At 32.3% G+C, this 18,746-nt stretch overlaps 1 protein-coding gene across 1 annotated transcript; it reads right to left on the bottom strand.

Annotated features, from left to right (window-relative positions):
* Window positions 1–7,113: 7,113 nt before the first annotated feature.
* Window positions 7,114–10,469, bottom strand: LOC105773615 (aspartate aminotransferase, chloroplastic). Its single transcript, XM_012595642.2, has 11 exons — window positions 10,072–10,469; window positions 9,918–9,977; window positions 9,305–9,499; window positions 8,993–9,031; window positions 8,824–8,913; window positions 8,627–8,735; window positions 8,437–8,546; window positions 8,197–8,340; window positions 7,943–8,109; window positions 7,589–7,853; window positions 7,114–7,479 (listed from the first exon to the last, which is right to left on the bottom strand). Exons 1-11 carry the CDS (start codon window positions 10,141–10,143, stop codon window positions 7,348–7,350), a joined length of 1,383 nt encoding a protein of 460 aa, XP_012451096.1. The 5' UTR covers window positions 10,144–10,469; the 3' UTR covers window positions 7,114–7,347.
* Window positions 10,470–18,746: the final 8,277 nt, after the last annotated feature.

Below are 18,746 nucleotides of genomic sequence, written 5' to 3' on the forward strand. Positions count from 1 at the left end.
TCTAAATTAAAACTCCATAGCGATTGAATTTTAATTAACTATTTTCTCAGTTAAATTACTTAATTAATTTTCAATATATTTTCTTATTAACTTCATTCATCTTTATATTTCATCCTTACGGACTTAGTTTACGTAAAAGTCGTTATTACATTTCTTTTATTTGAATTGATTATATATATATTGAAAAGTTTGAATTAATTAAATAAGACATTTGTGTAACAAAATACAAATTAAAATGCAAATGAATTGAAAAGGTGAGTTTTTCTAGAGTTAATTTTTCTCTACTATAAATTATAAATTATAAAGTGGACAATTCTTTTGTTTAGAATGATTTTACACTATTTATTAAATTCATTTACATTTTATATTAATATTAATATTTTATAATTTTTATTTAATGACTTTAAATTTAAGACTTATTTTTTTCTTTAAATTAAATTAATTATATGTTTTAAAATATTTTTTATTTTATGCGTTTTATTGATTAATTTTATTGCATTATTTTAATTTAATTACTTTTTTTTCCAAAATATTACATGAAAGCAAGGATTTGATCATTAGGAGAATTTTTCATTAGAGAAACTACTAGCAATGTAATACTAAAAAGGATGACAATGAAAATTAATGTAAATGTCTCTCTATTTCTTTTTCCTCTTTCTTCTCGAAATTCCAAGAACTATTAAATGTAAAAACTATCAATGTAGAACCTCGACACCTGACTCGATCGTTAGATCCGAGCTACAAGATATCACATTTGTTGCTGAAGCAACTGCAATCTAGAATATTCAATTCAACATTAATATACATTTAATTACAAGTAAATCAAGGGTATTAAACAATATATAATCATTTCTAAGTATTATACGAGCTTACGAAAACTCTTTTATTAACTCAGGGTTGAAAATGGATAAATTGTAAAGAATAAAAAGTTTTAGGTCAACGTCATGACTTTGGAGTTTCCTCGCCGCAACGTAAATCCCTGACTAGGCTCGTTGTGACCTTGAAGCAACAACGTTGCTGCAAGAAATTTGCTTTGTTCGTTGTAGAGATGCCAGGAGTTCGTCGTCGTGACGTGACAATCTGTTACTATCAAAATTCAGCCTGCTTAAGGTAAAATGACCTAAATTTTCATTTATTATTCCAGACAATCAATTCACAACGTACCAATAATTCCAAGTGATAAAATACCAAAAAAATAATCATCCAAACCAATTTCAACTTACATACTCCAAGCTAACCAAACATTCAATTAGTTTCATAACCATTTATCATAAGACACCAAAACCAACTAATTGAACACATCCAAACACAATTTCAAATCATTAGCAACAGATCATATCATATACAACTAAAACATTTAAGACATTTAGCCAAAAGTCCCTAGATACATACCAAAAGACTAAAATGAACCACTTTATACAAACTTTGTTGGGTTGGAAAAAATAGTCTGAATGTTGACTTCAAATCCTAAGGCTTTAGAAAGAGCTAAACTTGCGCACAGAGAAAAAAACCCGTACGTTGAGCAATAAGACTCAGTGATACACTTAAAATTTAGTATATACAACATAACACTTAACATTATACTCCAATTTAAACATGCAACTTGCAAATGATACCTAATCAATATATATACTAACTATAATCCTCATATCATCAATCCAAACGTACTACAAGTTTACAACAAGTACTAACAATTTCACCGAATTGTACCACATATATGTTCAATTCTATTTATACAACAATATTAGCCTTAAACTATGTATTCATTCATAATTCTTACTACATATATTTAAAGATTTGAGCCAATCATATACTTTAATTCGTTTCTAAGGTCTGCCTACTCATTTACGATTGTTTCGATCCCTAGGGCTTTGATTCCAATTGGTTTTCATAATTATTAACATATTTCCTTTTTATCTCAAACCATTTATATATCTATTTAGGATATGCAAATCATTTATTAAATTTACGATTTATCACCCTTATTAACTTTACTCGGGCTCGGACGGATACTCAGATCGTCTAACCAGCACACCAAACTGGCATCGAAGTGCATCATCGAATAAAATGAATTCGGGTAACTGGTGCGTAACGTGTATACTGGCGTACGTAACGTCTTTACACCTTAATGAAATATAAGTTTAGGATCAAATTAAAAAAATTGTCAAGTTTCGGAACTAATGTGAAATAAAAAATTAAGATTTAAGTTAAAAAAATTTAACTCTGCTTTAATTGAAAAAAAACATGATCATTAAATTATTTTAAGGAAAAAAAAGGGAATTTTTCAGTCCAAAATTTTATAACATTCTAATTTAGTTGCCAAAGTATTAATATTATATTAATCAGGTCCTTTAATCAGTTTAGTTATAAGTTCAATGTTAAGAGTGTGTTTGGTCGAGTAGAAAAGTTGAAGGACGGAAGTAGAGAGTGAAAAAGTGGGAAAAATAAATTTTGAACGTGTTTAACAAGGAAGAAAAGTGATAAAGAAAATTGGAGAGATAATATTTTTCCGTATAAAAACTAATCATTTCAAATTGGGATGATAAGACGAGAGAAAATGAGAAAATGGTGCACATTAGTTCAAAATTATTCATTTATCGAATTTTTTATTTTTCAACTCTATCAAATAATGTATGAAAAGAAAATTATTTTAAAGGATCGATGTAGAATATATTTTAAACACTATGTGGCATCCTAGATATGATGTATTAGAAGAAAATAAAAATTATCTTACAATTTAGTAGCAAGTGTATGAGTTTTTTTAAAGCGTCATATTTAAGATGTTTATGCAACAAATTTATACATGTTTAAATTTTGATCCACATATTTTAAATATGTTTTGCATCAAGTTTGAGTTAATATTTAAAATTCAAGCTTACAACAATGTTAACGAAAGGACTTGATTAATACGAAATATGATATATTGATGACTCAATTAAAACATTTTAAAGTTTGGAAACTAATTTAAGTCTGAATTATAGTTTGTGGATGTATAATACAATTAATCCTGAATATTATGCCAAAGAACATAGAATCTATATTTTTAAGCCTATGATAATTTCGTGGTTCTTATTGAGGGCAAAGTCAAAATTTTTAGAGTAGATCGAAATTGAATTATAAATTTTGAGAAGTTAAATTATAATTTTATCATGTATAATTTATAATTTCATCATTTTTGAAGGGAGTAAACATTTTCTTTTTCATTTTTCATTTATGAGGGACTAAATAACAAATTTTCTATTTTTTTAAAGTCAGGGCGAGATTCGCCTTCATTATTAATCATTAAGTTCCAAAGCAATGGGCAAACTTTTCATTTTCATATTTTGTTTCATAAGGAGAATAGGGAGTGTTTAGAGATGGAAATTTTAATAAAAATTTCTTTCAAACTGAGCTCTTTTGCCATTACACTACTAGCTTACATTAAAACTTTTTATGTTCATGTTAAAGGTTACTTTTATGAGATTTTAGCTCAACAATGAACTTCTTAATTCTAAAAACTATGAATTTTTGTCAATGTTTGTAATCATTGATATTGATTTTAAAAATAGGCTTAGCATTTAGATGAAAGTTTGTTTGTTTGTTTGTTTTGATTTATTTTTCTAACCCTGGAAATGGGGTTGAGGCTTGACAAAATCCTTCCTCGTTTATGGCATAGAATCAAAAAGCAGTGTGCGTTAACCCAAATTATTGTCAACGTTAGCCAGCTTTTTGTCTTGGTCTACAAATTATGTGCAAATCCTACATCCAACAGCTTTCTAACGTGTTTGGTGAATTATGAATTATGAATTTGAAAATTCCTCCACACCTAATGATTGTGCCACTCAGACTCAGATCTTCTACGCATAATCCAATATATCCAGTGAAGGATGGCTGAATCCATTCACAAATGTTTACCAAGGATTATTTTTATTGTGTTTATCGAGTTATTTGTCCTTTGCTTTACCCTCAAAATTTCATTTATTGATTTTATCAGGAGATCGAATACTTAAATAAGTTGCGAGTTCATAAAATGAGTGTATTTTATAATGTTTGTGAAGGTGAAACTATTTTAAGGCTTAAACTTTACCTTAAGCTTATATGTCATTAATGGAGGAGTATGGTGGCTCAAATGGTACCATGCTTAGAGTCTTACCATGTGCAAACTTTTTAGTTTATCGTAACTTTATTTTCTCAAGCACTACAAGACACTTGGCCTTACTATGTGGAAACTACTTAAATTTGTCGCGACTTTATCTCGAGTACTATAAGACACTTGCACTTTATAAACTTGTCATCTATTCGTATACTTAGGCTTTTGAAAAAAATCATTTTGGGAACCTCTTCAAACTCTCAACAAAATTAGAGATCCATGACGGTCAACAATACCAATAAATTTAAGTATGATTTTTTTTTGACAAAAATTTAAGTATGATTTTTCATCTATTTATTAATACTATTTTCTTTTCCTTCGTTGTTCAATAATACTTAGCTTTTTTTTAGAGTCTGCTTGGATATCACATAGTAATTGAATGAAAGTATAATTATTGGGGTAATAATTACACTCTCTTGTAGTTACAAATAATTGTAATTCTCTAAACGTGTTTAGCTAATGTAATGTAATTACATTATAATTTCTTATGTCATGTTTGGTAGTATAAATTGTAATTACACAATTACATAATTTATATTTTAAAATATTATTACCATAAAAGATTATTAGCATGATAAAAAAATCTAAACAAGTAACAAAATTAAAATAAAATCATTATATGTTTTATGTTAGTCTAAAAAGTAGTTAATAATACAATTACTAATAAAATAACAAGAAAAATATATTATATGTGATTTTATCTAATTGTTCTAGTGTTCCATATTTGTTGGGTTATTCCTCTTTAATATTTAACACAAGCTCATTTTCATCATATGTTGGTCTTTGAGAGAGTTCATCATCCTAATATATATTATTTAAATTATCAATATCTCCTTATTTCATATATTCTTCAAAGTATGGATCATCTCAAATCCACATATGAATGAAGTTATAATATATGCAACATGTTAGTACGATTCAACCTTGTTTTTTTATGTCATATTAAAGTTATGTTGTTAATATGAGAAATATTTTTTTTAGAACAATAAATATCATTTCAACTACATTTTGAAGTTTTGAATGTTTTAAATTAAAGAGTTTCTGAGCAACCTCTGATTTTTGTGTTGAGCTTCGTTCTCTCAAATGGTACCATACCTCACAATATGATGTAGGAAAACCTTTTGCATTTGTATAATTAGCATCTACAATATTATATTTAGGTTCACGGTACAAATAGTTTGTACCTTTAATCATAAAAACTTATATAAATTTAATTTGTAGAAAAAGTTGTGTTAGGTTATAACCTTTTTATAATATGTAAATCAAGTAAAAAAATGATATAAAAATTATAATATATAATCTTTATAATTTTTTTTATAAAGTGTGCAATAACTTTTATAACACAATATAAAAAATATTTTTTTGTCATAATTTTAAAAAGTTATTTTTTTACGAATAAGCAATGCTTTTTAAACCAGACCGGTGGCCGAATCGGTCAAGTCATTGGTTCATCGGTCCAATCGGTCTGATTAAAATTCATTAAAAATTTTAAAAAATTAATTTTAAAAAAATCCTAATTTAACCGGTTTTTTAGCTGATTCAACTAGCTGTACTGGTTTCCGATCTAACCTGTTCAAAGCCACTCTTTAGATTGGTACCCAGGTCAGTTTTCGATCCGATCGATCGGTCCAATTTGGTTCCAACAACATTGCAAATAAGTTATGATAAAAAAAAAACTATAATATTTTTTTTTACGAATAAGCATTTTTTTTATAATTAGGGTTAGGGGTGGGGTTACAAGGGATCAAACCTAAGCTTTCAAGCCATAACACAAATGTTAGCATGAACATATGAATAAGTTAAGTTTATTCTTACTGACCATTAACTTTTTATAAATAAATATATTATAACACTTTTATAACATATAAATTATTTTTATAACAAAATTTTTATAATTTTATAAAATTCACAAATTATTTTTATAATATATATATTTTACAATTTATAATATAATAAATCTTTCGCCATAACTATCCCAAACACTCATATATGTTCATACTTATAATATAAAATTTTATAACTTAAACTTGTATAAAAATATTTTTAAAATTGAATTTGGGTGTAATTATCTACATAAGTACTCCAATTCTCACTCCTCCTCTCGAATTAAAAAGTGTAATTGGAATGTTCTAAGTACACAAAATTCATTGAACCCACCAATTACAATAACATGTTACCTGTAATTACAATCAATTACACTCAAATCCATTTATTAGATAACTTTTCAAACACTATATTAATGTTTTTAAAATTAATTTAGCATTACATATTGCACTTGTATCTCGATTGGGAAAAATATGGTTAAATAAAATAAAATGTCCCTTTAAAATATGATATTGATTTTTAAAGAGAAAAGCTAATTCAAATAAAATTAAAACAATTCAATTTTATGATATATAAAATATCAAATTTAACTATATTTTTTAAAGTTTACAAGCACAGAACAATTAAAATACATAAAAATTAGACCAACTCAAATCACAGACTAATTAAACTAAAAATCACACATAGTAATAGTTTTATGTAGAACTTCAAAACTCACATTTTAATTGCGCATGGTGGATTTCAAACTTAAATACTCAAGACTGCTAACTGAGTCAATGTCTCATTAGCAATTTTAACTCTTTTTATTTTATTTTATTTGAGTTCAAAATTTTAACTAATTTTTAAATGATTAATTAAGAATTAGATTATAATACACACAATGTGAATGAAATTTTAGTTTATTATTTATTAAAGGTTTGTATAAAACCAAATGAATTTTTTGTTAAAATGATAAAGTTGAATGTTTAAAATCATTGTGATGGGTTCAAATCTTATCATCATTAATTTTTATTGATTTTGTACAAAGTATAAAAGACAACAATACAATCTTAAAAATATAACTTAATTTGTACACAATGAGGTACTTTAGTAATTTAATAACTAAATTGGTATCCGGTTAACCAATGAATAATGACACCAACTCAATAAAACACTTAAAATAAATAAATAAATATATAGATATAGTTAATCCCCTAGTTTTCAGTTACTTCATAAATGATTTATTGTCATACAATCAATAGAACTTCAAAATTCCCCCACTTTGAGCAAAATTAAAAGGAAGAGGCAGCAAAAACCAGCCTCCATCAAATCTCTAAATTCAAGAGTTCTTTTAATGCTCAGTTTAAACACATTATTACAACATGTTTTTTTTAGTAAAATTTTTCATTATCTTGTTAACTCACATTGTGGTATGAGTCAATGATGGCGTCTGCTAGATATTCACACTTAGCCAAAGATAATCCTGCAAGTGATATCCTTCCATCCTTGGTCATATAAACATGCCACTTGTTTGTCATATTATCGCACTGTCACGAGAACAATCACTTACGGTTAAGTATATCTGTGTTGGAAACATACTAGTATTCGACATTTAGTCAGAATCCAAGTAACATAAAGGTTGGAAAGGGACGTTACCTGAGCTTTGTTTAAGCCTGTGAACGAAAACATCCCGATCTGCTTAAGAACGAAAGACCAATCCTTCCCACTTTTATCTTTGGAAGAAAGACTATCAAACAATTTATGTCTCACATTCTTGATTCTCCCTGCCATCATTTCCATCTCAGCATTCCATTCCTTGAAGAGAGCTGAATCCCCAACAATGTTGGCGACAATTCTTGCCCCATGAACAGGAGGATTCGAGTACATTGGTCGAGCTATTCTTTTCAGTTGGCTCTTTACCCTGAAACATACATACAACATAAAAGTCGGTCCTTAAGCACGATATTTGCTGGTTCTATTTGTGCAACATTAAACACAATATAATTGCACCTTGCAGCTGCCTCTGGTGATGAGCAAACAACATTGATTGCTCCAATCCTTTCTGCATATAGGCCGAGATTTTTACTGTATGATTGAGCAGCAATAACCTCCATACCACGGGCCACGAACATCCTCACAGACGCTGCATCGGTGTCCAGGCTTCCACTTGCAAACCCCTATTCGAAAAAAGCAAATCGAGAAGTTCTTATTTAAGTCACCTTTGTTTGAAAATTCTATATGATGTTAATTCAGGCAAGTAATACCTGGTATGCAATATCGAAAAATGGAATATGGTTCTTCTCTTGGATAACATCTGCAATTACTCCCCACTGTTCAGGAGTTGGATCGATACCAGTTGGGTTGTGAGCGCAACCATGAAGAAGAATAAAAGATCCCTCAGGAGCTGCCTGAAATGTGTAATTGAAGAATAAATCTTAGAACAAGGAATTGACCTATTGTACATTGATATGTACTCTAGTGAGCACTTTTAGCCAGAGTATGACCTTGATGTCCGCTATCATCCCTTCAAAATCCAAACCAACTGTTTTCGGGTCGTAATATCGGTATTCCGACCATGGAACCCTAGCATCGTTGAAAATGTTCTTGTGGTTACCTGCAAGACAATCCAACTACGAAAAATACATAACATTGAACAAATTTGACAACTAAATTCAGGGAGGAGACAATACTCACCCCATGTAGGAGATGATATTAGAACTTTTGCCCCGGGAAAATATCGTTCTATGAGAGCTGCAGCCAGCCGAAGTGAACCGGTTCCCGAAAGCCCTTGAACTGTTGCAACCTGGAAAAAAAAGTATAATACTTCATCATAGAGAGCTAAACTAGATTTTCTTTTTCGGTATTAGGTGATGGCCAGAACTCTAACGTACCCTTTGTTGCTTTATAACTGGATTGTCCGCTCCAAATAACAACTCCGCCGTCACTTTATTGAAAGCAGCCAAGCCTTCAATTGGGAGATACTGCGTGTGAAAAACCATAGAGTATGCTCAAGAGAAGAGTCACCTCAGGTTATGTATTCAAATGAGTAAATTGAGTTACCTCTAGGTTTTCCCCTTTCTCGAGTAGAAGCTTATCTGCCTAGAAAATCGAGAGTTACCAAAAAACACATATTTTCAACTCAGTTCAAATCCCAAAGAAACAAATCATCAGTCTTTGGAGCAAGAAATAAAACAAATGATAAGCTATGTCAATGGAGAACCTAGATCAGGCCAATTCAACTTAATTGTCAAAGAAACAAATACTCGGTTGTTGCAGCAAGAAACGAAGCAAAATTATAAGCTAATGACAATGGAGAATCTAGAGCAGGCCATCATTCATATGAATCAACTAGTTTAGGAAAAAAATACTTACCTTTTTAACCACATCAAGCACATAAGGCTGTAGCTCTTCAGTTCTATAGGCTCCAACACCAAGGTTGAGTTTCAACTCATGGTCGTCTGCTTTGAAAGCTTCAGACACCCCAAGAATTGGATCAGGGGGAGCCATTGTAATACCCTCGAAATGAGACACATTGGAAGCCACAACCATAGAGACTCGACCAAAAGACTGCAAACAACAAAACAATTCAAACATAGAAGCCAAAAAAAATTGAATTATGCTCCAAGTCCCTGTATGCTTTGTACATTTGGAATTTAGTCCCTCTAGTTTTCAGGTTTCAAAATTTAAGTCCAACTTCAGTTAAATTTGCAACAGTGACATTTTGAAATAAAAAAAAAAACACTCACTTGACATTGTGATCAACTTGAATTTAATGGAATATTTTTAATTGTTTCAACAAATGAACTTACAATTTTAATCTGAATTGAAATAAAAGTAAAGGGACTAAATTTCAAAAGGGCACAAAGTACAGGAACCTGGAGCATAACCCCTTAATCATAATTACAATTACAATTACAATTACATAACCATACTGGACATAAAGAGTTGATCTTTAAATGGAAATGGAAAGGGGTAAAAAAAGTACCTTTGCTTTGATGAAAGGATTGGGTTTTTCCTTGTTGATGCACCCAAGATTCAATTTTCCCTGTGGGAAACATATATTTCCATTTTCTCAGTAATCAAATCAGTATCTAAAACAGAAACAAAAAATGAAATTGAAAGAAAGGGATTAGAAATACCTTGTTAATTTCATGAAAAGAAAGTGAAGCAGAGGGAGTGGCAGAAGCCAAAGAGAGCAGTGTGGAAGCCATAATGAAATCAACAATTGGTAATAGCAAGGATTAGAGATAAGGGGTTTAGTAGAGGCAGAAGGGGGCGATGGGATCAAAGCGAAAACTTTGGTGGTGGTGTTGGCGATCAAAATGGGTTTTTGATTTTTTCAGCCAAAACACTGTGAAATGATCTGCCGTTGGGATCGAGCTGGTAGAGACTGTGTGTGTGCACTGTGATGAAATCGTCTTTAGGGGTATAGTCGTTTGCCACTTTTCAGCTCATAAGCGACTTTACCATTAGTTGACGTTGATTAAGATCTTTACGGTTCATGATTCACGATCGTGTCCGATGTTGTGTTGATGAGTGTCCATAACAACGGCTGAAGTATTAGCCTCTGGAATTGGTAATTATGCCTGTTTTGGAATTTATATTTTTTTCCACTTCATTACATAAATTTGAGAATAATGTCCATTTAAGTATCTAACTTGATAAATGTGAAAGTTTAAGGACGTGGCACTTTAAAATTTTGTGTGTTGGTCTGATGGTTAAGGTGTTCACCGTATCAATTGTGACATGAGTTCGAGTTGTGCTAGTCACATATAATTCACCAAAAAATATGACGTGACATTGTAAAATTCTATCACGTATAATTTGGAATCTAATTTTGATAGAATCTAACTTCAAGGAGGACAAAGAGGGTGCCAATGATCTTCAAGAGGAGATCCCTCAACAAGATGATACTAAACAAGAGCTAGAAACGATAGTCGAGCCAGTAGCTAAGTCGAAGGATGAGCAGAACACAAAACCCATCCTCACAAAGATACCATTTCTTGCACGGTTAGAAGATAAACGGAGACGAGATAAAGCGAAATTTTAAGTTTTCTAAACTTATTTAAATCGTTTAATGTTAATTTACCTATTATTGAATTAATAGGGAAAATTTCAAAATACACTAAATACTTAAAAGAAATACTGGTTAGGCGTAGGATACTTAAAAAGGGAGACCAAATTAACTTAGACACATCCTGTAGTACGATAATCAAAAAGCAAATTCCCCCAAAATTAAAAGACCCGAGGAGTTTCACAATTCCAATAAAGATAGGGGACATCCATTTTAGTAAGACCCTGTGTCACTTAGGAGTCAATACCAATCTAATGCCCTTATCAATATATAAGAAACTTGGGTTAGGGGAACTCAAAAACACACATATCACACTACAAATTGCTAATGTGTCTCTTGATCAGAATAACCTTGTTTTGACCCTAATCGAACAATGGTTTCGGGACCACAAATCCAATTAGAAAAATATTATTAATATTATTTTGCGTGTTTATTTTGTGTGCATTTGATTGTGTGAAATTTTCGTGTTTTAATTTCGCTCGTTTAAGTGTCCGATTTAATAAAAGGGCTTAATCGCGTAAAATGAAAATTTAGGGTTAATTATAAAAGCACTTAATTGTTGTTGTCTTTATAACTTAGAGGTTTTATTATGCAAATAATCCACTATGTAAGTTAGTGTGTGGCAAAGGACTAATGTAACCTTATTATATATGTTATATATATATGTAAAGGTTAATATTATAAATTAAAAATAAAGCTAATATATGTTTAATATAACAAATTAACAAGGGCCATGTTCTTCATCTTGGCCGAATAGAGAAAAGAAAAAGAAAGGAAAATAGAACAACAAAGTTCGGCTATCTTTAGGTCTAATTAAGGTATGTTTTTGCTTCGGTTTTTGATGATTTTTACGTTTTTGATATCGTTGCTTTGAATACTACCCGACCCATGCTTGAATTTCTGATTTTAATGAATATTTTGAGTTATGCCATTGATGAATATTTGTGTTTTGTGATGTTTGATGATGAATAATGGAAGATATGTCTTAGATTAACATGTTTTGTCTTGAGATTTTTGATGAATTTGAGTATTTAGGGCTAAATTGTGAAAATAAAATTTTGAGGGACTAAAATGTGAAATAAATGCAATGTGTGGACTTGTATGAGAACCATGAATATTCGGCCCTTGTGTAGTATGGGCAAATTTTGTGTATTTTGTGTTTTGTGCAAAAGGGCTAAATTGCAAAAGTGCAAATGTTAGGGCAAAATGGTAATTTTCCCATTTATGTATTTTTGACTTAATTGAATGTTTTATGAATAAAAGGTTAAATTTGATTATGTTTAGATCAAGAAACGAAGAAAACGAATTTGGATCGGGAAAAGCGAAAGTAATCGAATAGTCGATCGTAATATCACGATATCCGAGGTAAGTCTATTAGCAACTAAAAATTATTAAGCTAATATTTATACATGCATACTAATTGTATTTTATGTTAAGTTATAATTGAAAGTATATTAGTTGAATAAATTTTGAAGTGTAGATTTTATATATATATAATATTCGAATATACAAGTATGATCTTGTATAAATTCATGGTTTGAAATGAAGATATGAAATGTAATCAAGAATAGGTGATGTTCGAATAAGCATGAATATATATATATATACGTATATACAAGTATAAACTCTTGGATTGGATTAAAATATGTAACTTATAATTGTATATGTATAGTTTGAATAAGTATATACATATATATATAAGTTATAATTTATTTGTATATGTTGTACTCGAATGAGCATGTTTACATATATATATATATATATATGTCCTTTTATTGAATTTAAGTAGGACATTTATATAAGCTTATATGAAGTTTGATTATACAAGAGTATGTGTATATGTTATTGAAATGAAATTAAGTATGAAATTTATAAATGTATGTGAAAGTTTCGATTATGTATGTATGTTCATGTAAAAAGTTTTTAAATGGAAGTGAAGATATGAATTTATTAATTTGGATCATTATAAAGTGATCGAATGTAATACGGACTTTACGTCTAGCAGGCTTGATGCCGGTGAAATAATTCAGACTTTATGTCTAGCAGGCTTAATGCCGGTGATACATTTTGGACTATAGGTCTAGTAGGCTAAAAGCTTGATTATCTTGAATCGAGTTTTAAAACCTAGCGAGCTAAGTGCTTATGAATTTATTTAAATTATGTGAAAATATGCAATTGTTATATCTATAATTTTGGTTATATGAAATCGATGAATACATAAACATTAGGTTTTTATATGCTTGGTGAGTATACATCTACATTCGGTTTTGCTTTGGTTAAACATAATTGTATGCATTTGGTGTATGCAAATAATAAAGGCATATGTACATTAGGTATATGCGGTTGTTAAATACATATAAGTTGAGCCTATGTGTTTGATAATTACGTATGTATGCAATTGGGATATATATATATAAATGTACTCATTTAAATGTATATGATGAATATGTATATATATATATTGAATGTATGTATTAGCTATGTATTCGGTATAAATTCAAATGAGTCTATATATATACAAACGAATATAATAGGTGATTGGTATATATGAGTATGATCAATTTTATGCATATGATAAGTACATATGTGAATTGAAAGTGTGCAAGTAATAAAGTGTATATACATTCGGTTTTAATTGTTGATAATTATGTATGCATTTGTCTATAAGTAATTGTTAATATATATATATATATATATTTGTTGTTATGCTATAGACTTACTAAGCTATAAAAGCTTACCTTGTTTGTTTTCGTCCATTTGATTTTATAGATTTTGGAGACGCGTTACGAGCTCGGAGATCATCAGCATAGTCCATCACACTATTGACTTCTTTTGGTATTTTGTTAAATATTTGAACTTAATCTTATGGCATGTATAGGTTTGAGTACGATGTTAATTACATTTTGATTGTAAATTATAATAGCTATGCGAAAGTAATTAAATTTTCATGATGTGATCAGTTTGGTTGAAAAAAGAAGAAGAAAGAAATGGTTGTGTTTGTTCGGTAATGCCTCGTAACCCTAATTCGGCGACGGAGACGGGTTAGGGGTGTTACATTTTATTGGTATCAGAGCTACGGTTTAGTCGATTCTTGGACTAACGTAGCATGAATGAGTCTAGCTATACATGCCATATTTTTTATATCGAGATAGTGTGATGACTGCTGATGTCTAAAAATGTGTTTTCGTATAGTAATGGATCCCGATCGAGCCGTAGCCGATGATGTTGAGAGTATAGCGCCTGCTTCCGCACAAGGGACAGAGTCAGTAGATTCTCGACCGACCTCGAGTAACTAGGAGGGAGAGGCTAAACAAGCCTTCTACCAAATGATGAATGACTGGTTTACTCAATATGTCCGAACTAATCCGGTTGCACAACAACCTCCACCCCCGACTAATCCACCTTCGATTCCTGTTATACCCCAAGTAAGTGATCCGATAAGATTACTTAAGCCTCCGGTTGCAAAATTCGAAAACACGGGGCCGAAAAGTTCAGAGCTACTGATGATGATGATGCTGAGCAAGCTGAATTCTGGCTTGATAATACTATTCGAGTGTTTGATGAGTTATCTTGCACCCCTGATGAGTGCTTGAAATGTGCCATATCTTTGCTACGGGACACTGCATATCACTGGTGGAATACACTAGTATCGGTGGTTTCGAAAGAGCGAGTGACCTGGGAATTCTTTCAGATTGAGTTCCGTAAGAAATACATTAGCTAGAGATTCATTGATCAGAAGCGTAAGGAATTTCTTGAATTGAAACAGGGTCGTTTGACAGTGACAGAATATGAACGGAAATTTGTGAGACTCAGTAGATATGCTCGAGAATGTGTTTCGACTGAAGCTATCATGTGTAAAAGATTTGAAGATGGGCTGAATGAAGATAATAAACTGTTAGTTGGTAGACTTGAGATAAAAGAGTTCGTGGTACTTGTTGAACGAGCTTGTAAAGCTGAGGAGCTCGGGAAAGAGAAGAAGAAAGCTGACTATGAAACTCGAGATTCTCGTAAAAGATCATTCAGTAAATTGTTCCAGTCGATCTCAAGGAAATCCCAAGAGGATCATAGCCGATCTAAAGCTACTGCAGGGTTTCCTAAGTATGATCGAGATCGACCCCCTGTGAGTTCACGAGCTACTTCAGTTGCTAGCGTTGGTAGCGTTCGACAAAATAGATCAGAGTGCAAGCATTGTGGGAAATGGCATCCTGGAGATTGCAGATTACATGATCGGTCTTGCTTTAAGTGCGGTTCAAAGGATCATTTCATTCGAGAGTGTCCAATGGTAGCTGAGCAAAACACTGTACAGAATACCAGACCGAGTAATGTGCCAGTACGAGGTAGACCGCTGAGGCATTTGAGTAATGTAAGTGGCAGTCAGAGAGGAACAAAGGACACGGCAGATCGATCTGAGGCTCGTGCACCTGCCAGAGCATATGCCATCCGTGCTTGGGAGGAGGCTTCTTCTCCAGATGTTATTACTGGTACTTTCACTCTTTATGATACTAATGTTATTGCATTGATTGATCCTGGTTCGACTCATTCTTATGTGTGTGAGACTTTAGTATTCAGTAAGACTTTGCTTGTTGAGTCTACTGAGTTTGTAATTAAAGCATCAAACCCCCTGGGCCGGTGTGTTTTGGTTGACAAAGTGTGCAAGAATTGTCCGTTGATGATTCGAGATTTATGTTTTCTGGCTGATTTGATGTTGTTACCATTCGACGAGTTTGATATAATTTTGGGTATGGATTGGTTAACTCTGCATGATGCTATAGTAAACTGCAAACGGAAAACTATTGATCTACGGTGTCAGGATAATGAGATTATTCGGATTGAATCTAATGATCTGAATGGTTTATCAGCAATAATATCCTCGATGTCGGCTCAGAAGTATGTAAGAAAAGGTTGTGAAGCTTACCTTGCATTTGTTCTTGATAGTAAAGTGACCGAAAAGAAGATTGAATCTGCGCGATGGTGTGTGAGTATTCGGCGTGTTTCAGAAGAATTACCGGGTTTGCCACCTATTCGAGAGGTAGAGTTTGGTATTGAGTTAGTACCAGGGACGACTCCAATCTCGATAGCTCCGTACCGTATGGCACCTACCGAATTAAAAGAATTGAAAGTACAGTTGCAAGAGTTAACTGATAAAGGTTTTGCACGACCGAGGTTTCTCTCCTTGGAGTGCACCAGTTCTATTTGTGAGAAAGAAAGACGAACGATGAGAATGTGCATTGATTACCGACAACTCAATAAGGTGACTATAAAGAATAAGTATCCGTTACCACGGATTGATGATTTGTTCGATCAGTTGAAAGGGCTCTTGTGTTTTCAAGATAGATCGAGATCGAGGCTACTATCGATTCTGAGTTAAAGACTCGATGTGCCAAAGACGCTTTCCAACAAGGTACGGACATTATGAGTTTCTTGTTATGCCTTTCGGACTTACTAATGCACCGCTATTTTCATGGATTTGATGAATCGGATCTTTAGGAAGTCTCGGATCGGTTTGTGGTAGTATTTATTGATGACATTTTGATCTACTCGTGACGAAAATGAGCATGCCGAACATCCGAGATTTGTGTTACAAACTTTGCGAGATAAGCAGTTGTATGCAAAGTTTAGTAAATGTGAGTTCTGGTTACGTGAAATCAGTTTTCTGGGCCATGTTGTATCAGCATCGGGTATTCGGGTTGATCCGAGTAAAATTTCAGCTATACTTGATTGGAAACCTCCGAGGAATATTTCGGAAGTTCGAAGCTTTCTGGGGCTTGCTGGCTATTATAGACGTTTTGTGAAAGGGTTCTCTATGATTGCGACCCCGATGACAAAGCTACTACAAAAAGACATTAAGTTTGAGTGGTCAGAAAAGTGTCAGAAAAGCTTTGATCAGTTGAAAGTTCTTTTGACTGAAGCTCCAGTCCTAGTTCAACCCGAATCGGGTAAAGAGTTTGTTATCTATAGTGATGCATCTTTAAATGGTTTGGGCTGTGTTTTGATGCAGGAAGGCAAAGTTGTAGCCTATGCCTCGAGACAGTTAAAGCCGCATGAAAAGAACTATCCGACGCATGATCTGAAATTGGCTGCTATTGTATTTGCGTTAAAAATATGGCGTCACTATCTGTATGGTGAAAGATGTCATGTTTATTCAGATCACAAAAGCCTGAAATATTTGATGACTCAGAAAGATCTGAATTTGAGACAGCGTCGATGGTTAGAATTGCTGAAAGATTACGAGCTTGTGATTGACTATCATCCGGGAAAGGCTAATGTTGTTGCTGATGCCCTAAGTCGAAAATCACTGTTTGCTTTGAGTGCAATGAACGCACATATGGTTATGTCTGATGATGGTGCGATAGTAGCTGAGTTGAAAGCAAAACCATTATTTGTTCAAAAGATTTGTGAAGCCCAGAAGGTCGATAATGATTTACTTGCAAAACGAGCTCAGTGTGACTTAAATGTTGATTCAGAATTTCTACTTGATGCTGAGGATTGTTTGAGATCCAGAAATCGATTATGTGTTCCGAGAAATTCAAAGTTAATACAGATGATTTTGAATGAAGCTCATAATAGCCGATTTTCTGTTCATCTGGGAAGTACAAAAATGTATAACGATTTGAAACAGCACTATTGGTGGCATGGTATGAAACGAGACATTTCTGACTTTGTTTCGAAATGTTTAATTTGTCAGCAAGTTAAAGCCGAGCATCAGGTACCATCTGGGTTGCTTCAGCTGATCATGATACCTGAATGGAAATGTGATAGAGTTACGATGGATTTTGTATCCAGTTTACCGTTAACACCCAGCAAGAAAGATGCAATTTGGGTTATTGTTGATAGATTGACAAAATCGGCTCACTTTGTTCCGGTTCATATTGATTATTCACTTGATAAACTTGCTGAATTGTACATTTCTTAGATTGTGAGATTGCACGGAGTGCCTATTTATATTATTTCGGACAGAGACCCGAGATTTACATCGCGATTTTGGAAGAAATTACAAGATGCTTTAGGTACGAAACTGGAAGAAATTACAAGATGCTTTAGGTACGAAACTACATTTTAGCACAGCTTTTCATCCGCAAACAGATGGTCAATCTGAACAAATCATTCAGATACTTGAGGACATGTTGAGATGTTGCATTCTCGAGTTTGAAGGTACGTGGGAACGATACTTACCTTTGATTGAATTTGCTTATAACAATAGCTTTCAATCTAGTATCAAAATGGCACCTTACGAAGCTTTGTACGGTCGTAAATGTCGTACACCATTGTATTGGACCGAGCTCAGTGAAAATAAGATACACGGGGTTGATTTGATTAAAGAGACCGAACAGAAAGTGAAAGTGATTCGGGATAGTCTGAAATCAGCATCGGACCGTCAGAAATCTTATGCGGATTTGAAAAGAAAGGATATAGAATTTCAGATTGGGGACAAAGTGTTTTTGAAAGTATCACCGTGGAAGAAAATACTCAGATTCGGTCGTAAAGGCAAATTGAGTCCAAGATTCATTGGACCGTATGAGATTATAGAGCGTGTCGGACCGGTTGCTTATAAATTGATGTTACCACATGAATTAGAAAAGATTCACAATGTATTTCATGTTTTGATGCTCAGGAGATACCAATCTGACCCTTCACATGTAATTAGTCCGACAGAGATTGAAATTAACTCTGATATGTCATATGAAGAAGAACCGATTAGCATTCTGGCTCGTGAGATCAAAGAATTACGGAATAAGAAAA

The sequence above is a fragment of the Gossypium raimondii genome, chromosome 6 (assembly GCF_025698545.1).
Source record: "Gossypium raimondii isolate GPD5lz chromosome 6, ASM2569854v1, whole genome shotgun sequence".
Classification (NCBI taxonomy): Eukaryota; Viridiplantae; Streptophyta; class Magnoliopsida; order Malvales; family Malvaceae; genus Gossypium; species Gossypium raimondii.